The sequence below is a fragment of the Diadema setosum genome, chromosome 11 (genome assembly GCF_964275005.1).
Source record: "Diadema setosum chromosome 11, eeDiaSeto1, whole genome shotgun sequence".
Classification (NCBI taxonomy): Eukaryota; Metazoa; Echinodermata; class Echinoidea; order Diadematoida; family Diadematidae; genus Diadema; species Diadema setosum.
The window spans coordinates 472237-498779 of record NC_092695.1 but is presented as its reverse complement, the minus strand read 5'-3'; the positions used below and the strand labels follow the sequence as shown (position 1 = coordinate 498779).

General features: G+C 38.5%; 1 protein-coding gene across 1 annotated transcript in view; it reads right to left on the bottom strand.

Annotated features, from left to right (window-relative positions):
* Window positions 1-353: 353 nt before the first annotated feature.
* The window catches only part of LOC140235191 (uncharacterized), a 42405-nt gene continuing 16215 nt past the window's right edge, over window positions 354-26543 (bottom strand). Inside the window, exons 6-14 of the mRNA XM_072315226.1 lie at window positions 22251-26197; window positions 18417-18551; window positions 15578-15861; window positions 12565-12689; window positions 10015-10150; window positions 8872-9045; window positions 6300-6367; window positions 5016-5258; window positions 354-4396 (exon numbers count right to left, since the gene is read on the bottom strand). Of these exons, the coding sequence (XP_072171327.1) occupies window positions 4351-4396; window positions 5016-5258; window positions 6300-6367; window positions 8872-9045; window positions 10015-10150; window positions 12565-12689; window positions 15578-15861; window positions 18417-18551; window positions 22251-26197 (5158 nt within the window). The 3' untranslated portion in view covers window positions 354-4350. The remainder of the gene's footprint in view (window positions 4397-5015; window positions 5259-6299; window positions 6368-8871; window positions 9046-10014; window positions 10151-12564; window positions 12690-15577; window positions 15862-18416; window positions 18552-22250; window positions 26198-26543) is intronic.

Sequence of the window (26543 nt, the reverse complement as noted above, 5' to 3'; positions counted from 1 at the left end):
GATACTACATCATGGTACAGTATATTCTTCTCTATCAGCATTAAGCTTTTGTCTTTAAACATCATAGCAACTTTAATTTGGTTACATGATGATGTGTAGACTAATTAATGAACCAGGAACAGGATTTCATTAATGGATATAATACACAATGCATTGTACATCTGATGGAAGCCAATGGTTAGTAACGATTAATGTGTGTGTGTGTGTGTGCGTGCATGTGTGTGCGTGCGTGTGTGTGATATCAAAACAATTTGCATGTACATGCGTTTTGCACTTAATTTCTTCTTTAATTTCTGTATTTTTAGAATTAAGTGAAATGTAAATGAAACATGGAGATAACAGAAAATGCTGTCAGTGGAACTTTTTACTTTTCTTCCACAATCAACGGTAAAAGAAGACATCATGATGAAATAACTGTACACAAGAAAAGTACAGTCCATAAAGATTAACAAAATTAATAACGTCCATCAGCACATAATCATGATCATTCATGTTGTTTAAAGTACATACAGTTTTCATGAAGTTCTGTTACAGTTTTCATTTGCAAGTACACAGTGTACTAATAATAAGTGTCACTGGCATATCTACCTGTTCCAAGAAACATTAAAGATAAAGTGGAATTCCACAACACAATCAGGTTGATCTTTAATCATCTAGACTGATGGCAGTTTCATTAAAACAATCAAGTGAGAAAATCATGGAATATCAAAGTTTTTATGTTTTCATAAGACAGTAATGTCATGAGCAAACAAACAAATTGAAAGAGATTATGTCGTCACCTCTGAACTCTCTCACTGACTTGCAGATATCTTCACCAAATTCTCTTTTCTGATGGCATATCAATGAAAGTTTGTTCTAAACGCAACATCAAATTATAATTATGGTCATGTAATTAGGACTTTTAGGGAAGAGATGTTGTTGATTTATCCACCTAAACCATGATTTGTGCCTTTATTATCCACTAGTGGTGACATCATTGTATCTCCTACTTTGCTTTTGTGGTTGCCAGCAAACTATTCTTTGAAAATGTGCAACTCTTTGTATGAATTTCTTCTTTTAAGTCCAAGTTTCATGAACTGCTTTTACGATGATCATTTATCTCATTCTCATTTTTCTGACTACAACACGTTGCTACAGTAGAAACTCCTATTTCAAAAGTAAGGACTATTTATGTTTTCTACACATGAATGTTCTGAGCATCATTGTAACTTGTAGTCTCTGCTTTTGAAGGTTGTTTTTTATTTCTGTGAGACTTAAAAGGCATACTACTATTGTACCATACATCTTGCTGTCTCTATATCTCTGTCCAATCTATATCTTTCTGCTTACCTTTCTTTCAAACCCCCTCTCTCTCTCCCTCTCTATCTATAAAACATGGCTTTCCTTCTGCCTCTAGCACCATGCTGGGATGAAATCAAGTTATGATTACTGTTTGGAGAAGACATACGACTTGGAATATCACACAGTATACTTTTCCTGTCTGAGCATAGGACAATCTGTTTTCATATAAAAAGATAAACCATTTCACATGGAGTCATAAAAAACACATTCAAAAGGAAATATGAACATCATAACCTGTGGCACTCCAATTCTCTTGATACAAAATTAATATCTATCACATATAAAATGTTTCATAGCTCTCATAATTAGCATTCCTTGGGAATATAAAAGTTTCAAACAATACAAACATTATGCTTTTAAGTCATACACAGTTCTCCCGTAGTTGAGTCTTCCTGACTTAAAGGCTGCAAAACAACTACAGTACACTCCCATTATAACGAACATGGTTATAACGAAATCCCAGTTACAACGAAGTAAAAATTTAGGCCGCAACATAATTGCCTCAAATTTTTGTTTACTGTTTATTTGTTCGGTTATAACGGAATTTCGATATAATGAAAGAAAACTGCCGGTCCCGAGGACGTTATAGCGGGAGTCCACTGTATGATAATATGAATTCAGATGGGTTTCAGATGAATACTCATGTATACACCCAACAAAGACTGTAACACACATTGTGACTGCTGCAGCACACAGTGTTTAGACTGTAGCACACTATGTAAAGACTGCAGTACAGTGTGTAAAGACTGCCGCACACAGTGTTAAGACTGCAGTACGGTGTGTTCAGACTATCAAAGTGACCCAATCACATGGAACAGTCCCTGAGCTCTGTGGCTCCCATTCACTACTGTATCTTATTTTAACCAATCAAATAGGTTTCCATGGTGACAGGAAGAAAAGAATGAGTGAGACTGGAGGAGAGCTGGTAGAAGTGAAACATCTGCAGACTAAACTTGGCTCATACACAGTAGAAGAAACATGACAATAAAAATGGGATAAAGAAATAATTTGGCAATTCAAGTACAAAGATACTACTCACAAGATGAGCATACTACTAAGAAATAGAGGATTTATATAAAAAAAAAATAATAATGATAATTAGCAAAAGCACTTGATGAAGAACGACAAAGTCTTCATTCATTTTCACTTCAAAAATGTCAAACTGAGGAATGCATAATGTGAAAAATATTACTCTGATATACATGTATAACGTTTTAAATATACAGGCATTTTCGGTCTATGTATGCACTCACCACATTCATGATTTTTACATTTCAATCTTTAAACAAGTTGTCTATTTGGTATGCAAGTTTTACAAAAACTGCTATTGTACATGTGAAACAAAGTAGTATACATAAAGCTTAAGGTCATTCAAACAGTTCCATGTCACATACAACTATTAAAGAACACTGCAAAAAATCTTCAGTTGCATTAACATGAAACATGTCTGCATCACTTGTTTGCCAACATGAAAGATAACATGAAGAAAAATTATCTGCTGGTGGGTATTAAATGACACCATATATTCACCTTTGCAGAGGAGAAGAAAAAAAACAAGAAAAGAAAAGAAACAAATGAAAGACAACAGTTTACATTACATTCATGCATAATTCATGAGCTTAAACTACCACAGACCATTACAGGAACAACTGAACCTTTTCAGTATTTATTTTCTACTTTAGTCAAAACAAAGGTAAATGATATCTACAGAAAATGAAACAGATTATGAGACTTTTCCTAGATTCAACAAAGTATCACAATGCTGCTAACTGAAAGGCAAATGAAGTTTCTGCCATCACATCCAGGCAGTCTCTATACATGGTTTGACAACCATCAATCTGACTAGACTGTATGACAAGATGAGCTGTAGCTAAACTCTGCCACTCATAATGTATACTTTGTACAATGTCAATTCTTAGTTGCAACAAGGCAGCCGCAACTAAGGCATTACAGACATGAGGAGTGGCATGTTATAACTTTTGATAATAAAGAACATTGCATTAACACAATTTGACTGACTTGTTTTCCATCTACTCAAATGCATCTTAGTCATGCTTCACTTTGCCAGACGAAAATCTTGGTGTTGCAAAACAAAATTCAACAAAATTAAAACAAAGGTAGTCAAAAAGTATTAGGTAAAGCCTGTTCCGATTATTCTGTGATTTTCAAATATGAAGGAAAATGAGAAAATCACTCTACGACTAATGAAAGTTTGAGGGCATTTCTGAACCATGAATCATTCATCAATGGCACAAGTTTTCTGAGAGCTTCATGAAGTCTAGATTTTCAATGTATTATCATTACACCTCTCTAACCAGTTTGTCCTGTTCATATTTTCATTTGTACAAAAATTTCTGAGCTAAAAAGAAATGCATACAGAGCTACAATACTTTACAAGGGACTATATCAGAGGTACTGTGCACATTATTCATAACTGACTGAGCAGCCCTCCTCAACGACAGAGTTACAAATACTCTAAGGATCCTTTTGGGAGCAGTGCAGCATAGCATCGATTTGCCATTGACTGAATTTACTTCACATCATACACTACAATAAGCTGCAATGCTTGGACGATGTGTTCCTGAGTTCCTTGATGTTAACTTATTTTTCCATTGATCTTAGTATCTCCTGGAGACAAACGTGTGGGAGTTCATACATGATTCCACCAGCGCAACAGGCCAACATTTGTGACCTTTTACTGACAATTTTAGCAACATTGTCAGTTGTATCATTCAGAATATTGCTTCTTGCCTCTTGTTGACCAGGTCTCTTTGGTTCAATGTTAGATCTCTGTAATAAACAATGTATCCACCACTTTATGGCAACCCATCCATTGTCAAATCATCGTGAGCAAGTTGCCAGAAATGTGCAAGCATGTCCTCCATTTCAAGGCAAGATGTCAGAAGTCCTGTGGTGTCTGTGGATGAGCTATACTAAAGAGTCTGGATCCCCAAATTAGCAGCATTATCCCATCATGGTATATCAGTGGTCTCTTCCACTGGGGGCTTGTCACTGTAGGTAGACTCTGAAGCATCCAGCGTTGGTTACACTGAACCTATCAATACAGAGGGAATGAAAGCAGGAAAAATGTCAACAATGGAGTGGACAAATATATTACAATTTTAACAGTTGCAATTACTTCCACGTGTAAAAAAAACCAATCTACAATGTACCAACCATTCTATCTTGTAATGGAGTAACTGAAGGCATCCACTACAAGCCTGGAGTATATTTTTAGCATTCCGATTAGCACATTTTGATAGTCTGGGTGAAATGAATTTCTGAGGAAAAGTTTTATTTGCTGATGTGTCCTTAGACTTAATCAGTAGATAACCAGAAGACCATATTCCAACATCTTATTCATACAATATAGACTCCCTTCATGGCAGATTTTTACATAAATAGATATATATACATGTAAATAGATAAAGTAAGAGATATGGACATATTATGTTACTTGATACATCTATCCATAGCCCTCTCAATGTGACTGGCGTAGGCAACAGGCGGCCGGAATTTCTAACATCTGCTCTCCATGCAACTCTGTGCAGTGGGTCAATGTGAGTCAGATTGCATATTTTCATGTTAGGTGCCTGACTCTTGATTACCCTTAGATTTAAGTCTTCCACTCAACCCGGGTGTCAGGGGTCGCTGGTTGAAAAGAACCTACTTACCTATAGCCTCTCTGCTGCAGAAATGTCTCCACAGCTGGTTTGAGCTTGGCCACCCCACCATGGCTGTGTTTACCCCTCCCTGTCACCACCTCCAGGTACCTGTTCTGGGAGGGTGAACCATGGTCCACCCGTCTCCGACCCCACTGCTGCTCCTTCTCCAGCAAGACTTCCTGGAGAACCTGTAGTGCCTCCTCCAGATGGAGATTGTGAAGATCAAGTTTGTCCTCCCCCGTCTCCTGCCTCCTAAAAACATGGTGGGGAAAAAAAAATAAAACACAGCTGGGAGTTAGGCCTCTGAGATGGGGAAACTTTTCACCCCCACAGTCAGGATATGAAGTAATCATGGCAATGAAGGCTGAATGCAAACTAAAAACAATGACGTAATTGATTATTCACTGCATATTTTCTTTTTGTCTTTGTTTACATGACTGAATACTGTTTCGATGTACACAAAGCAAAGCCAATGATATCCCATTCACATTGCATCTGTGTGTCGGTATAACTGTGTTCAGTTTCATTGTACATTATTCATAGTTGATTACGCATGTGACCAATTTATGGAAACAGTCTGCCCTTCTGCTTGATTACTCTTTTCCACTTTCATTATCTCTGCTTTGTGTCTCATCTGTTAGGTGAACACCTTTGTCAGAGAAGGTGAATATTCAGAAGTGTGATAGACTTAGAAAGAGGGGGTGGGGTAGGGTGGAGGAACTGTTGAAGTTTAAAAAGTGGTACCAGTATGACACTTGTAGCATATGCACTTAACAGTCCGGTATACTCCAAAACTTTTTGTTGCAAAGTGTTTCTTTGTCATACGGTGTTCAATGTAAAACCTTGCACACAGTTTCTCCAACAAAGATTTGTATTCAAATTCATGAAATTCTTCCGTCGAGATGTTTTCATTACAACTGATTGACAAATTGCCCTACATCGACGTAAATAAGCACTGAATTGATCAGTGTTTTAGTAGTAGTCATGATAAAAGAAATCATGGGCGTACATACTCCAGCAGGATTCGAACCTACGACCTCCTGATCTCTGGACAGGCATTATCTCCACTAGACCACCGAGCTTCCGCCCGACAGCAAGTGTTGGTTCTAATTCTTACAGCATCCAGTGGGTACTGCGTAATTATTCAAATTTATGAAATTCTTCCGTCGAGATGTTTTCATTGCAACTGATTGACAAATTGCCCTGCATCGACGTAGGGCAATTTGTCAATCAGTTGTAATAATTTGTTATGTTTGAGGTAGCTACTGATATTAGTCAGTCAGCGACACTGACCTTTGTTGAACGATGAGCTCTGCAGCTCTCCTATTGGCTTCCTTCAGCTTCATGGAGTGCAGACGACCCTGTATCAAACAAAGGAAAGAATCATCATGTGGTGGTGATTCATTCCAAGGACAAACAAAGGAGCAGACTAAACTCACTTCCTCCTCCACCTCTTTATTCTCCTCTTCTTCTTCCTCTTCTCCCTTCTCTCTCTCCTCTATCCTCTGTCTCTTCACATCCCCACACACCTTCCTCTTTTGCAAACATGTCCAATAGCAGCATTTACACACAGGATTTTATGATTTTTGCATTGTGATGCAATACTTGAGTTTGTTTGCCACCATTCCAATTCCAATTCATATATTTATTCAGTAATAAAAATTGTTTGGATATAAAATGTTTACAAAATGTAGCAGATACAGTTCTGAGAAAGCCAGAGGCTTGTTAAAAAAGAATGTACCCTTGAAAACAAATCATACACATATTACAATTTAAGCATTGAAATACCAAATGATAAAAGGAGCACAGAGAGAATAAAACATATTAAAACAAGCACAAAATTAAAATTTACAAAAATTACCGATAACATCAAGGGAACATGGAGAGAATAAAACATACTAAGACAGAGGAGAAAACAAATAACACCACATGAAGCAAAGCAAACAAAACAAAATGAGGTATAGAACGAGACTACAAATATACATGTTAATAGTACGAGAAAGCATTACCGATTGCAGCACATGTAAAATACATAATAACTAGATATATCGCTACGGCTACTGATATGCCTCCGCCATAATGCATGGTTCTCCTAATAGGTCTATAGTACAATGTCTAGACAATGTGTGATGACAGTTTCACACAATTGGCAAAATATTAAAATGACAGGTTTGACACAAATGTGCTGAATGTTCACTTTCTAGAACTAGGTTCAATTGCATGAATGATTAAAATGTCAGAGTGCAGGTATTTGGGGAACTGATGATTTTTACTTGACTTTTGACCCTTTTATAAGTTTATGCATAGAGTAATTTTCAAGGTATTGAGAAAAAGTATAATTTCAGTATCAAATGGGAAAATAGCATTATCTAAACCTGGTCTTTGACCTTGACCTCACAGTTCCACAGAGAATCACTGTTAGGTAGAACATGCATTTATATGTAAGTTTCATGATGATACCTTGAGTTACTTTCGAGATATGGAGGAAAAAGTGCAATTTAGCACTTTCACTTGACCTTTGACCTTTTGGCAAGAAACTTCCCCCAAAATATATATTGGGTAATACATGCCATACATCAAGTTAAAAAAAAAAAAAAAAAAAAAACCTTCAGGCATATTGCATTTTAAGGAAAGTAGTGATATTTTGAGGAGTTGACCTTGACCTTTGACCCCCTGACCTTTGACCCATGACCCCAACTTCCCTAGATAATCACTGCCCATCGGTACAAGCATATATACTAAGTTCCATGAAGATACCTTGAACCATTTGCGAGATATGGAGAAAAACATGAAATTTCAAATTTTTTTTTTCACAAAATAACCTGTGACCTTTGACCTTTGACCCTGTGACCCTAAAATCCACACAAAGTATTATCCCCCAAGGATATACCCTCATACCAAGTTTGATGTAAAACCATCACACGGTTCTTGAGATATCGACAAAAACAAAACGGGACGGACGGACGGACGAACGGACGGACGTACGGACGGACGGACATACGGACGGACGGACGTACGTACGGACGGACGGATGGACGGACGGACGGACGACCCGAAAACATAATGCCTCCGGCCACTTCGTTGCGGAGGCATAAAAAATGCAATTAAATTTCCCATTTTAACTAAAATGAGTAGAAGGCAAGAGCATATCGAAATTTTTTCTTGAAATTGTGCAGAGGCAGCTTTTTAAGATATTCTGGAATTCCATTGTTCCAAATATTCGATCCATAAAACCTTATTGACTGTTTTTGGGCACGAGTTGTTGGGAAACAAAATGGATAAATATTAGATTGATGCCGTGTGTTTTTTGAGTGAATTTCATTACAACGTTTGAAATAATCCATAAAAACAGATGGAAGTTTATTGTGAATAAACTTATACATACAAATTCCAGTCTTATACAAAACCAAATCAGAGATAAGACGCCAAGGATTCGAAATAGATCATGGGTATGCGCACGATAATGTGAGCCAGTACATTCAAACAAGCTGCGCAGAACAAATTATTGCGATGTTGAAAAAAAAAGAAAAAAATCAGCAGTGACCAGAATGTGACTATGAGCATACTGTGGTGAGTTGCATTGTGGGAGTAAACACCCAAGTCTATTTACCACACACAGCTCAGGGCAAAATGTCACTTTGTTTTTTGTTTTTTGTTTTTTAAAATCAAGTGGGATCAATTTATGCATAGCCATGCAGATCCAGCAATGAACTATTTTTGATGTCCACAAACACAAATTACCAGTTTTGGCATTGCGTTGCTAAACATCAGTCTCAAAAAGCATTAATTTGGGTGTGTGTGAATGGCACAAGCTGCCCACCACAGATTATATAGAAAATAAGTTAGGAGAAAGGATAAGACAAACCTGGTTTGAGTAGTGAAGGGCGAGTTCTTTCTGTCCAGAGTGGTAAGCCTTAGCAGCTTTCTTAAAACACTCATCTCTCTGCCTGTAGTGAAGGGAAGCCTCAGCTCGGTAATCATCATAGTCTGGCTGCTCCCTGGACTGGAACTGACCATCAGAACTGTCCTCTCCATCAACCTGGTAAACAAACAAAAAAAAAATATCAGTTTTCCTGTCTTGTCAGGATATATATCAGGATGCAAAGACTTTGATGAAACAAATCTGCAACTTCTTACAACAGAATTCCAATCATTTAAGTTGTTATGTAATTCTGTTAGTTCTCTTCTTTTTTTTTTCAATAAAGCAAAACAGCATTCATAAAGTTTTTGTAAAAGTCAGCACATCGGGGTCTCTTTTTGTCACTTTTCATTTACAAAATTGTATATATAAAGCTGTGTGAATTGGTCATGGATGAGTAGAGCACTGCTGCATTTCATGCAAAATATATTTTCTCTGACAAGGATATCAAGATTACAATTTGCATATTTCATGGCTAAGAAGATATTAGAGGAATTGTCTGCCTAATCATCTCTTTACTTTAGGGCGAGACGTAAAAATGTTTAATATCCCTTTCATTTTAGATCACTTTGCAGGTCTACTAACAACACCATGATTCAATTCCCATAAAATTGCAATCAGAAAGGTACATGGCTTCATATATCTTTGGCAGCTGTGATGAATTTGATACTGGATAATACGTTTCTCTTGAAATACATGTAGCATTGTCTTGCCAAGATATGAACCTTGCATGTCATTTGAATTATTACTTTCCTTGATACATCATTTTCAGATTATTTTTCAATAAATAGCATTACTTTCAGACTGAGATATGTTACAAAGCACACTCAATTTATCCTGTCTGGCAGAGAAGCACTAGAGCAAGAGAAGAGCAAGAAAAGAGTTAAAATCAGGAAGAAATCAAGAACAAACCAACGGTAACGAAAACATAACCTCCTCCCTTGGTGGAGGTAATTAGCCCATTGAGGATGATTAGTGAGTATACTCAGGCAGGTGTCTATGGGAAATGCATGTTGTAGCAAGACCAGTCCGTCCTCAATGGGTTAATGTTTCTTGCTCATTGGTAAAATCTGAGTAATAAAATGCTACCTTTTGCCTAGCAGGAGAATTCTGCCGTCTTCTCTGCATCCGTTCCAGAGCCCCCGGACTGTAGACATTCTTGACTGGTTCTGCTGGTTCCCGATAAACTGCATTTACTTCCCATATTGTGTGTCGTAGGTCATAGCTTCAATCAAGAGATTGAGGAAAAGAAAAAGGTGAGTTTGGATATATGGTGTAGGTTTGTTCTAAGGTAAGTATGGATAGTTTGGAATATCATCAACAGAGTAAGTCAAATGGTGACATTTGAACAAATAGGCTTTACTGTGAAGGATTGGTTAGCTCAAAGGTCTGCAGCATGGCAATATATCATAATGATCTCAAGTCAGCCCTTGATTTCACTCATATCTCTTACATATGTTGTACATACACTGTAGGCAGTACAGACGAATAAAAACCAAAAAAACAAACAAAAACAAAACCAGTATAGTTGTAGACATGGGAATTGATCATGTAGTATTTGAATGGACAATTAACTTCACTGCAGACACCTACTTGCAATATCAAAATCAGTATTCATGGGAATCATTTAAATTGACTTAAATCCCCTCCAGTAGGTACAAATGAGAATTATACACAAATGCACTGAAGGTAGGAGTCCTCACTGTTGTTCCTTTAAAAAAAGAAAGAAGAAAAAAAAAAAAGCACATCAACTTTTGCTGGTAAGATGAGTGTCTTTATAGCCTACAGCTGATATACTTACAGATCATGATATCTCCTGATTGTCTCAGCAATAAGAATAAAACACCTATTGTAATTATTTCATATTTAAGTTCTTAAATTTGAGATCATGAAGTAATGTACATGTATGTGTGCACTTCACATTCATGTAGGAATCAGACGTGATATTTTCATGTGTTGTTAAATTTGTGCATAGCAGCCAACTTGTGAAATTCATGAATATAAAAACGGCTTGAAAATATATCTTAATAGCAGTACTTTCATTTCTTTCTTCTACCTAGGGTTCCCTTTCCTAACATCACTGATGTTTTCATGATTCTTAATTGTTGAAACAAAGCACAAGATAGATACACAGAGATTCAGGTCTGTAAGAAATCCTCTACATGCCCAATAGCCCTATACTGACTCAGAAAGAACAGCAAGAAGAAGGCATGAACATGTCTGTTAGTGTGGACCTCAATTCCCAAACATCTACTCTCTAAGCAAACATCTCAATTTCATCACAAATCAGACACTAACACGTTTTGTTTGAGATGTCAGCCAGCAATAAACCTCTACAGGGGAAGTGCTCTGTAATGACGTTACATTGATAATATGCGCCGTGTTCTTTATTTTTCCTTTTTCATAAGCTATGTATGATTGACAAACACACCATGATTATAGATTCAAATAATCCTTTGCCATTTTAAACAAAAACCTGTTGCACATGATAAAATACAGACAGTTCATGGACATTTATGACCGATCTCAATTAGAATGTACCCTGAACAGGCTGTGACATAATTGGTAGAATATTAATGAACCATACATAGATGCAAAGTTCTATTGCATGCAAATACTACTACAAATATGTCACAGTTGGTGCCATCAAATGTCACATCTCTACACTTTTCCAACAGGGTGGACAGAATAGTTTCTGATTAACAAGCATGAAGCTTTGCTTACTGTAAAACATGATATTTTCACGGCATGAAATTTTCGCGAATTGGAGCCGACTGCCTTTTTCACGGCATGAAATTTTGGGCGAGTTGCCTCTAACATTCAATGCATTTAGTGTAGATGAGAACTTTCATGTGTATTTTAATTTTGCGAACCTTGGCTCTCGCGAAATTCATGAAATTAAAATGCACATGAACATTCCTCGTTTTACAGTATCAGCACAACATCATCTACTGCTCTACTTAGTCTCTAAAATGTCTTGAAATTACTTGACGAGCAGGGTTTACACAATCTTATCTGTTCCTCCTGCATCACAAGAGCTCACACATTACTGTGGTACAATACAATGTGGCACTTTTAAGGGATGGTATAATATTGGTGATGATAAGGATTTGGCTTTCAACTTTTTGTGAGATACCGGTACCACAGAATCACTCATGAAATAGTACAGAGCATACCATTTTAAGAGGAGTTCAAAGCTTATTTGATGAAAATCGGTTTTGGATTGGCTGAGACATCAAAAAACAAAGTAAAGCAAAGCAAGTGTAATAAAAGGTGGGTCCCATCTTTTATTAGGATCACTCTGTTTTGGAAATCTCAGCCATTTCTAAACCAATTTTCATCAAATAAACGGTGAATTTCTTTTTGAATCACATGCTCTATCACATTTCTTCACAGGTTTCACGTTATCTCACCAAAAATGTTAGAAACCTGAGGTTAGGTCTCAACCAAAACTATATGATCCCTTTAATGATGAATTTGTGTAACTACATTCACAACAACATTTCATGTGGGGAAACTACTACATGCCAATAAATTTGCTTGATATCACAGCCATGTGACTGACACCATATGGTGATAAATCCCCTAAGATATACTGGGAGTGATTGCTGCTGTTATCAATGGACTTTAACCATTCACCTATTAGCTTTAAAGAGTTCTTCCAGGACACTCTTGTCGACATCAGGGTAAGTCTCGTAGAGTTGTTCTCTCTTTAGCTTGGTGGCGATACTGCTTCCCCTCTCCTGATTACCATTACTCCAAATCTTCAGGAATACAAGACAATATAGAGGGGTAAAAATAGACTTTCTTTGCATCTTGTAATATCAAGGATCAAATTTCCATACAAACAAACCTCTGCTTTTAGTTACATTCACTCACTGACATCCACATTAACAAGTAGACATGTGCTATGACATGCAGAAACAAAAATGTGATAGAAAACGACACAGCTGTTTTATAATTTCATCACTAGATTAAACCTTCATTCATTTGATTCACAAATTTCACCATTTTCAGAGTTTACAGTTCATAATGAGCCACAATACCTAAACCCTTTTACCAAGTACTGCAAAAATGGAAATTTTTGTGCATTTTGTGCAACCAGAAACTAGCTTGAAATGAAAGCACACAAGTATTTCGCTTGCTGTATGTAGCACTAATTAATGTGTTGATTCCGCGGGATTAAAAACACTTGAAGTTCATTTTACCTGGCTAGCGCGAAAATCACTCATGCAAAAATATCCACTTTTACATTAAAGGGATTGTATAGTTTTGGTTGAGGCCTAACTTCAGGTTTCTAACATTCTTGGTGAGATAATGACAAACCTTTTATGAAATATGAAAGGGCATGTAATTCCATGAAAAATTCAACAATTATCTGAAGAAAATTGATTTTAAAATGGCTGAGATATCCAAAACAGAGCAATTCTAATAAAAGGCGGGACCCACCTTTTATCATGAACACTTTGCTTTACTTTGTTTTTGGATGTTTCAGCTCTTCCAAAACTGATTTTCATTATATAAACTTTGAATTCCTCTTAAAATGGTATGCTCTGTACTATTTTATAAGTGAGTTCTTGGTATCTCGCAAAAAGTTAAAAGCCCAATTTTCATCTCCACCAATACTGTACCATAAACACTACACACTTGAACATGTATTAAGATACTTCAGAGTTTAAAGGGATGGTACAGTATTGGTGGAGATGAGAATTGGGCTTTTAACTTTTTGCGAGGTACTAGGAAAACACTTACATGTATGATATAGTACACAACATTTGTACCATTTTAAAAGGAATTCAAACTTTATTTGATGAAATTCGGGTTTGGAATGACTGAAACATCCAAAAACAAAGTAAAACAAAGTGATCGTAATGAAGTGCGGGTCCCACACTTTATTAGAAACACTCTTTTTTTGATATCTCAGACATTTTAAAACCAATTTTCATCAAGTAAACGTTGAATTCCTCGTAGAATTACATGCTCTTTCATATTTTATAAGAGATATCTCATTATCTCACCGAAAAATGTTAGAAACCTGAAATTAGGTCTCAACCAAAACTGTACGATCCACCCTTCTGATCCTCCCTCTTTTTGTCTCTGTCTGTCACATACACATACTTCATGTACACACAGATACACAAAGAGGACTAGTACAGATCACATGTGGATCACAAAGCCACTCTCTATAATTGCTCTAAAGTGATAGTAGAAGCCGATGATCTTGATATGACTACTATCACAAGGTCCTATTACTCCCAGGCATGAAATGTTCGGACTTTGCAACCAGCAGAATCTGACCAAGATTGGCTAAAGAGATAGTCCTTGACGTAGGAAAATGATATCATCTGTGATTATTTCACAGGATTTAACAGTTATCATTTTTAGAGATTAATGATGAATAATGGAGCTGTTGCAACCAAAATATGTCCTGATAAAGCAGTTTGTGGTTTCAATTAAGTGGTGACAATACATGAAGTACACAAAGTTTGTTCCACTGACTTAAAATTTTGTTGCACTTTTAAAAAGCAGTGTTCCTGAAATAAAAGAGATTACTGACTATCAGGTGAGCACTCTACTACAACTGCTACTACTACCATTGATACTGATAAAATGACAATAATAGCAATAATAACAACAATAATGATAAAGAACATTTCCTAATCACCCAAAGCAGTTCCTTTAGTATTAACTTTGCTCATGTAGAGGGCACTGCAATTAATCTCACCAAACCCAGTGTTATCACCTGTACAAAGGGAGATATTGTGGGCTAAGCATTCGATTCATAAATGTCTGCATTGGGATCTGTCTTTAAAAATCCAGTCCAAATATAAGTCAACTCTCCCGTTTTCGACGGGAGATCTCCCGCCGAAAACCCATTTTTGCAAAATCTCCCGTTCTCCCGCTTGGGATTTAATTTCTCCCGCCCCTGGCTCTGTGTCTCCCGTTGGAAAGGATTTCTTACTTATTGCTATCATATGTTGAAAAAATAAGCCTTAGATAGCACCAAAGAGCATCTAGAACCCTAGGAACTTCGCGCTTCGCACGCATCAACTTAGAGTCTCCCGTTTGCTAGGGGTTTCGGGCGGGAGAATCTCCAGATCAGAAGGTGCTTGGGGTTGGAGTCTCTGTGAATATGCAAATGAGTGAGCTAACCATGTCATACCCTTACAATTTTCCATTGATCGTGTACCAAAAAAAAAAAAAAAAAATGATGAAAATTCAATGTTTCTGTCATCGAAGTGTGAAACATGATGTTATTCCTGGTTGAATAACTTCAGAATAGTGATCAGTTAGATATACCAGGAATTGAGCATCGGGCATAATTGCATTTGAATGAAAAAATGGATGTTTCAAAATTTTATGTACAAACTACATGGCAGGCTGTGAGGGAATGACAAGCTCACTTTGCCATTTGCATATTCAAGTCGACTGTTCAAGAACCGTTCCCCCCCCCCCCAAAAAAAAAAAATAGCGAAACTTCAAATTGTCGTAACTTCCATATTTTTCATCCGATTTTGATCAAAATTATATCATTGAACTCGTAATATTTTACTCTTTCTTATCAGACTGATTTATATTTAGACTAGATTTTCCCTTTAAGCTGTCTAAAGCCACCTCCACTCTACCACAGTACTGTGGGGGCTCAGCTTACCTCTTGTTTTTCAGCTTGCTCTTTCTCCTCCTCCTCTGCCATGATCTTAGCTAGCTCTGGCACCACTGTTCTCTGAACAGGTGGTGGCTGTATCCGTCCTGTCAGTTCCCCCTCTCCCATCTGACCCATCCCCCTACCAGTCACTCCTCCGATCCCAGCTACCTCCTTCTTCTTCCTGGTCTTGGGTGACCAGGGGGCGACGGCCTTACCCGTCTTGTTCTTGTGAGACTTCACCAACTTCTTCAGGTTCTCCTCCTGCTGCAGTCGACGAGCAAGTTCCTCGTCTGAAAAACAGTGGCAGAGGTAAGCCATCTGAGCTTCTAAGATTTGCATGCGACTCATCATGGAAGTTGCTGAACTTTCAACTTTGACTCTCATTGACAGGACCAGTTTGTGGTTTGTCATTCAGCTCAGAACTCAGAGGTTGCTCCAAAAAGAATGATTGAAGCAGAAAAAGCAAAACTGGACTGTTGTCATCAAACAAGCTACCACACTATAATTCTGGTTCTCCACTATCAACACACCATGAAGAGGCTGTAGTCTATTCCAAACAGACAATGCATGTATGTCCAACGTTACTTTATCCACATCCTATCTCTTCGGGAAGTTGTGAAATCAAAACACTCCGCTGTCAATTCATTCAAGGTTAGATCTCGCTATTTACCACTGTGTGTGGATGGACACCAACAAGTTTTCATCTCTGCTGCTACTAAATTTAAAACAAACTCCACCCATCTACAATGTATATTCCTTCCTAAGATCCTTTAAAGGATGCCACTTGTCATCTATTTGTGAAATCCTGCCACAGAACTTCTCTCCTCAAAGTATACACTTTAAAAAACACAAATACTATGTCGTCACTGTATACATACAAAACAGTAGTCAGTGTCAGATACTACAGAGGTAGCTTATTGCACTGACTCATCATTGTGTATTCTTGTGTGTAGGCTGACAGTTTTTTGACGCGTCACTCATGTGTGGAGCCAAATGTGGAGTTTCCTGTGGGTTTCCTGGCAACTTCACAAGATTAGTACTGAGTGACCCACATCATCCTACACAAACAAGGCCAGACAAGTACAGAAACCATTTTGTCTCCATAACTCAAATATTGACTTACAGAGTGAAGAGTATTGTTCCAGTATGAATATCACATAAACAGTGACTTGAAGAGACTTAACTCATCATTGTTTGCAGTCACAGTGGAAAGTAGAAGGGTGTTCTTTTTTTTCAAGAGGAGACATTATAGGTTTGTACAGTATTATAAAATTCTACCTCTTTGTGGCATGTTTGAACAACTAGTTTTTGTACAGCAAAGAAGAACTTTTTGAATTGTATGTCATCCAAATCATTTATATACTGTACAAGCTGCTTTTTTCGTGAGGGTTCAATTTTCGCGAATTTCGCAAATTGCAGTTGGATCGCGAATTTAACAACAGGCGAAATTGTCTCCATGCGCTTTGTTAATAGCGCATTAACGTAAGCGTCGGCGTCGATTCGCGAAAACAATATCTCGCAAAAATGTCTATGACCTCGTCATTCGCAAAAATATCTGTATGCGAAAAAACAGCGTATACAGTAGTACAGGAAAACACTAAGACAAATTTTCAAAGAATATCATGTTAAATAGAGCTACCCAGGGAAACTTGGAACAGCATTAGAACAAGAAGAAAGCTGAATTCCCAGACTTACAGAAAAAACCTTCAACCTTCCTTAAAAGCAAGGGCAGCTAAACCAGCCAATTCTCAACAGACAAAAATGTGCCTTTTTTCTGAGTTTAATGATGCCCTGTTTGGATTTTGCTGATAATGCTGAAAGTGGCACTTTGTCTATCACTGAGTCTATTTTTTTTTTTTTTTTGACCCCAGCAGAGCACATTATATTGAGAAGACTTAAAGTTTTTGAATCATTGAGAGAAGAGGCACACTTTCTGCCTTAACAGGTGTTTGGCCCCTTACTCAAGTGTTAAAGGGACAGAAAAACCCAGATTTTGCCAAAATATTTTGTCCTCCTTACACAGCTATGAAAGATCTCAGGCAACAGAAAGGTGCCAGTAATAATGAAAATGTACAACAGCTTTTCTTTGTCAAGAAGATTCATTAAAACAATAAAAATGAATAGAAGAGTTACCTCTCTCTCTTTCCAAAGCACAGAGAGAGAGAGAGAGAGAGACAAGACTTTCTTTATTAATATGTGCCCAAAAACTTGATACAACCTGGCTCATTATTTCCCAAAGCGGGTATGAGGAACTGAAAAGGCCACACAGTGTTGACAATTGATATAATGATTAGAGTGCACAGTAGACAGGAGTTAAGTGGGATTGGTTAATGATGAACTTTCCTTCCTCAATATTGCAGATAATGCCTGAGGTACAAGCTTGTATTAAAGAATTTATTTATTTTTTTCTCACAGAATATTTATTAATACCAATGACTCCCTCTTCATATCACTGCCAACAGATCACATTATAAAATGGGCTTTAAAATCTCTGCAATCTGATTGGTCAATTGTCATGCATTGATTTTTACTGATCCACACTGAGCCATGGATCCGGTAAAATCCGAATGCATGGCCATGGATCCGGTAAAATCTGAACGCATGGCTCAAGTCTTGTACAGTGTTGTAGGTGTATCGGACGCATTACGAGAAAAATGGTTGTATTTTATGAATTTACGGGCCCATTTTATAACACAAATGTTACTCACTGGGACACGACATATCATAACAGAGCAAAACATGACATGAATTGATTTCACAAAACATAATACAACAACTCGTTCCTCATAGCTGCCATGTATCAAGGAACACCATTTGTAAAAGTTTTAGCTGGTTTTCTACTTACCTCTCTTGAGCATATCCTCAAGGTGTGTTTCCTGAGACTGAAAGCGTTCCTTGAGGCCCTGGGACAAGGCAGCATGCAGCTTTTTGGCTGTAGTGTAATCTATGCTCACTTTCAGGTCATCATCTGACAGTGCATCTATAAGAGTCAAACAATTTAATGTAATCTAAAAGGGATGGTACAGTATTGGTGGAGATGAGAATTGGGCTTTCAACTTTTTGCGAGATACCAAGAAAACACTTATGATATAGTACAGAGAATACCATTTTAAGAGGAATTCAAAGTTTACTTGATTGAAATCGGGTTTGGAATGACTGAAACATCCAAAAACAAAGTAAAACAAAGCAGTCGTGATAAAGTGTGGGTCCCACACCTTCTTAGAATCGCTCTTTTTTGGATCTCTCAGCCATTTCAAAACTAATTTCATAAATAAACGTTGAATTCCTCATAGAATTACATGCTCTTAGGTCTCAACCAAAACTGTACCATCCCTTTAAAGCTAAAAAGTATTGACAATCTAAATATAGGGAAAATCATTTACATACATATGAAGTTATACACAGCCTGTAAACTGATGGGTCAGCACTGTTAACAGTGTAAGTATTGCTGTAACATATCATCATCATCATATGTCACCCTCTATATTCTTAAAGGGATGGTACAGTATTGGTGGAGATGAGAATTGGGCTTTTAACGTTTTGCGACATACCGAGAAAACACTTTAGTAATAGTACAGAGCATACCATTTTAAGAGGAATTCAAAGTTTATTTGATGAAAATCGGGTTTGGAAAGAATGAAACATCCAAAAAACAAAGTAAAACAAAGCGATCGTAATAAAATGTGGGTCCCACACTTTATTAGAATCGCTCTGTTTTGGATAACTCAGCCATTTCAAAACCAATTTTTATCAAATAAACGTTGAATTCCTCATGGAATTACATGTTCTTTCATATTTCACAAGAGGTTTCTCCTTATCTCACCAAAAAGTGTTAGAAACCTGAAATTAGGTCTCAACCAAAACTGCACGATCCCTTTAAGATCGCAATTGCTGACCTTAAATTTTGCAACAAACATGTTAAAAAAAAAAGAAACCAATAGGATTCAAACCCATCTATCTACTGCTTTCTGGAGAGCCACACTACTACTGTAAATGTTGATATTTTCATGTGATTCATTTTTTCGTGCTGAGCAGCTTAGAGAGGTATTCGCCGGTTCTTGAATTCATACTGTGCAATTGTCAACCTGTTCAAAATGTGCATAAAAATTGTGAAGATATATTGGTGGGTTTTAGAATTCAAGCTTGCTGGAAGTAGCACAAACACATGAAAATTAATGTACTGGTACTGCAAAAATCTCTGCCTTTACAGTACCACACTATCCCTGATTGCTGGCAGTAACACAATGAACTTAGAACAAATACCCAGGTTCTGAACTCCAACGTTATGCTTAATAGTCCAAGACAGCTTGGTGTTTTTACACACAAGAAAATTTTTCATTAGCCCTGTTTAATCTTGGACAATTTAACCTAACAATATTGGAATTCACAGCCTGGGTATTTGATGACATAAATGGTATTCCGGGGTACCAAATAAAAATCAGCCATTTTGTTGAATTATTATCTTTTAAAAAACGTTGTACCCTGGGTGCCAAAAAGAGGAAATTATTTTGGTGCTGGAGATAGTGCGCGCTAGCCACCGCACTGCACTAAAGCACACGCTAGTGGTATCGTAGCTTCCATGCACGCATATTTGTAGTATAACATGCAGTGGCATGGGAATGACTATGTACACGCACACACAGTGCATGCATTTTTCTCTGGCTGTCCTCGAGTGGACATGAGGTGGCGCTACACAACGCGGTTACCCGGGGTACTTTGGTACCCCGGGGTAACGCGTATGCATCATTTGTTCCAAGTTCATCTTGTAACTGCCACCAACCAGGGATGGCCTGCTGGTACAGTACATGTACTGTCTCTGCCTGGAAAGTTGGAGAAGACAGGTTTGAATCCAACTGGTTTTGTTTTTATGACATTTGTTTAATTGAAGATCATCAGTTGCAATCTTAACTAGAATTATCACTGAAGGTGATTAATACCCCCGCCCCTAGTGTTGCTTTATAGTATGTAATGTCATGAGGGCAATGACGTTAATACCAAGTTTGTGCACTTGTCGAATTGGAAACAGAATAATTTTAGTTTACTGTACAATTACAGAGTTGACACCGAGTTCCACAAGGTTTGGGTAAAAAGTGTGGTTACCATGGCAATGCATTGTCTGATACAAACACAAGGGATATTCTGCATAACTATACATAAAGACCATCATACACACCAAATTTGACCTTCATAGCTTGAATGGGTTATTTTGATACAAAAACGAGTGGTTACTATGGCAACATATTTTCCTTAAACTAACACATTGGTGTCTTGCAAAACTACACTTCTAGATCATGATACATACTAAAATTTGACTTTAATTGCTTGAATGATGGAAAAGTTATTCAATCTGCAAGGTTTTGGTAAAATTGTGGTTACCATGGCAACGGTTTGTGTGACAAACACAAAAATTATGTGTTCCACATCTCTACCTCAGGGCCATAATGCCTACCAAATTTGGTTTCAATTGCTTGAAAACTGTGGAAGAAGTTCACTCCACAGGATAAAAAAAAAACAAAAAAAAACATGCGGTTACCATGGCAACGCATTGTCCGATACAAATACAAAGGACATTTTGCAAAAACTACACTTAAAAGCATCATACACACCAAATTTCACCTTCATAGATAAAATGGTTCAATTTGATACAAAAATGAGTGGTTACCATGGCAACACATTTTTCTTATATTAACACATTGGTGTCTTGCATAACTACACCTCCCGATCATCATACATACTAAATTTGACCTTAATTGCTTGAAATGATGTGGAAGTTTTTCAATCCACAAGGTTTTGGTAAAATTATGGTTACCATGGCAACACTTTGTCCGACAAACACAAAAATTATGTGTTCCACATCTATGCCTCAAGGCCATAATGCCTACCAAATTTGATTTCAATTGCTTCAAAACTGTGGAAGTTGTTCACTACACAAGATTTCGAAGAAAACATGCGGTTACCATGGCAACGCTTTGTCAAGTACAAACACAAGGAGTGTCTTGCATAACTACACCTATAGATCATCATAGATACCAATTTTGAAATTGATTACTTAAATACTATGGAAGTTATTCAATCCACATGGTTTTGGTAAAATTATGGTTACCATGGCAACGCATTGTCCGACAAACACAAAAAACATGTCTTGCACATCTATACCTCAATATCATCATTTACCGTAAGTTTCATTTAAATTGCTTCAAAACTGAGAAGGAGTTTGCAACAAACAGACCGACCGACCGACCGCCCGCCCGATCACCCGCCCGACCAACATCACAGTGATTCCTATATACCCCCTTCACACTACGTGTGGCGGGGGTATAAAAATGTAGAGGATGAAACTTGATTAAAATACAAATAGCAGCATTTTCTGCACGAACAGACTTTCTAGCTATTTTTCACTTTTTTTTTCTTTCCCTCATTTTCTGTGTTATGATTCTAGAGTGTATTGATGTTAGCACTATAGTCCAAAAACGGATCAGACGCCTTGTAATTTTACTGTCATTGAATTCTGTTAAAAATGTTTGTTTTTGTGATGTCAAAAATTCATATGCCATATGACTTATGAAAAAGGACAATGCTTTGTTCTGATCAGTAAAATCCAGAAATACAAAAAATAGTCTTTCTATCAGTGAAACTATTGTTTCCATTCGCCATACCTGAGGAAATGAGGTAAACTTACCAGGTTGCATGTGGAAGCCTACAGGTCCAAACAGTTCCTGAAGCTGAAGAGCAAAGGCTGCATCCATCTGAAGAACCATTCCACCAAAATAGTCATAAACACTACGTCCACTCTCCCCCTGGGGGTCCTGGATGGCATCTTTTTCCTTCCCATCATCCTTGGGGGTCTTCTCCTCTGGTGATATGTACTCCTCCTTCCATGGAATGTCACTGTCACTTACTTCTGGTACCATGGACTCCATGCCTGACACTGTAGAGAACAGTCCACTACACACAGCCGAGGTGTTACTCTGGCCCTCTTGGAGTTCACTAGCATTGATGCCACCAGTGCTATCAAAGTCAGGCGTGCACAGACTATCTGAAAGATCCCTTCTGTTCTCAACAACAACTGGTAAGGTGTCTCCTTGTCTTGTTACTTTCTCTATCTCATCAAAAGGTCTCACACAAGAGCTTAAATGTGCATCTATTGTCCTTGTGAGTGGCTCTGAGGCAGCCCCATCTAGTACAGCATCTTCCTCACATCTTCCTGGTGGTGTCGATGTACTTTCTCCCCTTCTGTCACTAATCAAAATCTCTCCAGGAATCCCTTCATGTGTTACTTTGGGTGTCTCATTCTTGTCACTCCCCTCTGGCAAGTGTTGGCAAGTTTGTTCATCAGAAGTCCCTACTTCATCTCTTCTAGTATTGCTGTCTTCTTTCTCATCTGTTCTTGAAACACCATCCTCACAAACAACCGCTGCATTTGATGATTGTGAAACTACACTCCCTGTGCCAAGGCTAGCCTGGTTGTGGGTGTCTGCAATCTTCACTAAATATCCCACTCCCCCTATCCCACTCTTGTCACTGAGAGCTGCTAATTTATTTCGCATCATCTGAGCATCGACAGATGACTCCAGCTCTGGCATGTCATCCTCAGTGGTTTCAGAGTTACCAGCAATTTTACTACAAATGGTTTCAGTGACATAGCTACTGGGAGTTTTACTACAAATGACTTCGGCATCACAGACAGTCAGAGTTTTACTATGAATGGCTTCATTGTCACAGCTAGTGGAAGTTTTACTACTTATGGTTCCAGTGTCATGGCTAATGGAAGTTTCACTACAAATGACTTCAGTGTCACATCTAGTGGAAATTTTACTACAACTTGTTTCAGTAACACCTGTAGCAAAGTTATTGGAAAACTCTTCAGAAGAGCTACTCTCTCCCTCATCATCCTCACTCTGCTCTTTGCTTTCCTTCACATTTTCTGTTATTATGACCTCATCACTCTGCTCCCCTTTGCCCAAAGTGAGCTCTGAGTGTTCTTCAGCTGAAGTAGTTAAAATCTTTGGTGCAGTAAGGTCATGCTCACTGCTATGTTGGCTGCACTCTTTGTCTGCTGCACCTTTACTTCCTTCAACATGATCATCATCACTGAATCTGTTGTTCGTTTCAATCCCCACATTGTCTCCAGCAACTTGTTCAACTCCTTCCCTATTGCCATCACTATTGTCCACTCTCCCATGTGCATCCCTTGGAAGAGACTCACTGTCAGTCCCGTGAGACTGTTCCACTTTATCAGTTCTAGTCTTCTCAACCTCCGAGCCCTCACCTTCATTTACCTGACCCAGCCTTTTGTCATTTTCTGAAATATCATGCTGGGCAGCACATTTTGTCTGATCATGTGCCATGGCCTCTTTTTCACTAGAAATGCCTAGTGAATTTAATGGCATGTTAGTGCTGACAGCTTCATTGCCAACATCGCTGGCAGCTTCTACTACCTCACCTCCCATTACAGGACTAATATTCGCCGACGCATACGAGTCCAGGAGTATATTTGTGGCCCACTGGACGTCACCTTTACATGTGTCTAGGATGCTTTCCAAGTCACTGGGAGAGGCGTCTGGGAAGCAGACTTTCATCATGGCCACTTTATCCTCCTCACTGGTATCTACATCCTCAATCTCTTCTGTCATGCAGCTCTTGTGGAGCTTCAGACTGTGTGGAATAGGGGAAGAACTTGGACTGGAGGTAGCAACAGAGGCACCCCCATCATTTCCTTCAAGCAGGAATTCAGTGTCTCGATTATCCTGTGGAGTTATTGTGACAGACTTGAAGCTATAACCTGTAGGTAAGTCAGAAATGCTTGATGAACCATTGACTACATTATGAAGAATCACAAAGTCTTTTGCATCAGTCATTGTACCTGCAGCTTTGACATCTTTTTCTTGGTCTACAGATTCCTGTCTGCTAACTGGGAATGTTGGCTTGGGAATGGACTTTGAAGGGTCATTAATGGACCAGTCAACTTTAGGAACTTCAGCAGGTGAGGTAAAAACAGCTGCAATTCGCCTGGAAGACTTCCCTCCACTGCTGGACCTCCTGATTGCCCTGCCCTGGCTGGGAGTTGTACACCTGGCAGACTGGTGAACCTGAGAACTGGTCACTTTGTCTGATGACTCACCATTTGGAGCTCCCAAGTCTGCATGGCAATCCTTCAATGCCTTCTGGGCACCAAACTGGTCTGTCTGTTCTTCCTGCGGACTTGCTTTACATGTTTCTACTTCAGAGGAGAATTCCTGCTCTGTTAACCTGTCTGGTGGCTGGTTAATGTCATCAAGCTTAGCAGTCTTTATTGGACTTGCATCCTGATGAACGTTATTTGAATCAGTCTTTCGCTGTTTGTTTCTCTGATCCACCTTTCTTGCCGGTCTGGGCTTGTTATGGTCAATTTCCCATTCATTTAAGTGAAAGTCCCCATTAATCTCACCATCGCTCCAATCTGTAAGGGGCAAAGACTTCTCCTCAACACCACCTGTCTTTCCTGGCTTGATTTCTTCACTCACATTCTGCTGGGATCTTCCAGTCTGAGTCTTTGATACCCTGTCACATGACTCCTGTTCTATGTCCTCCACATTCATTAATGGATTTGCCTCAGCTGGCCGAGACGAGTGAGTTATATTGCTGCTTGTTTTCGTTATGGCTGTTTCCCGTCTTCGCCCTTGTGATCTTTTGGAATATTGCACAGACTTCTGAGAAGGGTGGGAAGGAAAAACCTGCCAAGGATTATCGTCAGTCCACGCTGCAGGCATGTTGTCTGCTTCTCTGGCTGAAGCAGTCCCAGCATCCCTACTGTTGGTCCTAATGTCTGCCATTAGCCTGGTCATGGGATCATCAATACTCTCTGTGTTTGCTAGAAATTCCACAGCTTCCTCAAACTGACTTAATGCTTCTCTCTCATGACCTGGTTTATCAGCTGGGAAACCTCTTTCCCCTTGAGAGATTTGACTGACATTTCGTTTCTCTAATTTTGGACTTTGCTCTGCATTCTTACCCCCTACTTTTGTCCCCTTACGAGGTGAAGACCTCACCCTGGCTTGTCTCCCTTGCTGATGATGATCAGCTTCTGGTCCAGGGCTGCTTTGATTGTTTCTCTTCATTCCATATCGTTTAGGAGAGTCCCCCAATCTTTGGGGTTCTGGCTGCTTGCCCATGTCATGTGTCCTGTCGCGGTTCTGTCCCCGTCTCTTTGGTGACCCACGGTGTGGACTACCTCTGTGGTTCTCACCTCCCCGACCCCCTCTAGTCCTCTGACCATTCTTCTGGTTACCCCTGTGCCCTCTGGTATGCTCTACTTTTTTCTTCCCAACTGTTTCCCAAGCACTCTCCTCAGAGCCATCTTCAGTCACACTCACATCTTTGTTTCCTCCAGTATTTTGATTCTTTGTACCAACACCCTCCCCAATATTCTCCCTACCCTCTCTCCCTTCATGAGCCTGCTCTCCCTCCTTCTCAGGCTTCTTCCCATTCCTTTTATCATTGCCTGTTCTCTCTGCGTACAAGTCATGCACATCCTCTGCCTGCTTCTTCTTGTCAGGAGCATTCATCACAGACTCCACCGTCACATTGTGTTCAAAGTTTTGCAGCATTCTTGCTATGGCTCCTCTCGGCACACCATGACTATTCCTCCTGCAATGTGATGTAAAACATTCTCACTTCATTCTCTAAAAGTAATACCCTTAAATGATCAAAGTCCTGAGACGGATATAGTAAAATTATGAAGACAGCATGGCAGAAATTTCATCAAAATTAACCTATAATATGAAACCTAAAATATGGCATTTTAAAGTCTCATATCTCTATACCAAGCAGTAGGATTGGTCACAACAACACGTGCACATAATACAAGGCACTGATGTCACAAAGTTTCAACTCATTGATTCCTTTGTAAACAGGTATAAGAAAGATGTAAACATTATACTTTGAGAACCTGATGGGTCCCTACAGTGTTTATGGGGATTTCCAATCTTGTTTG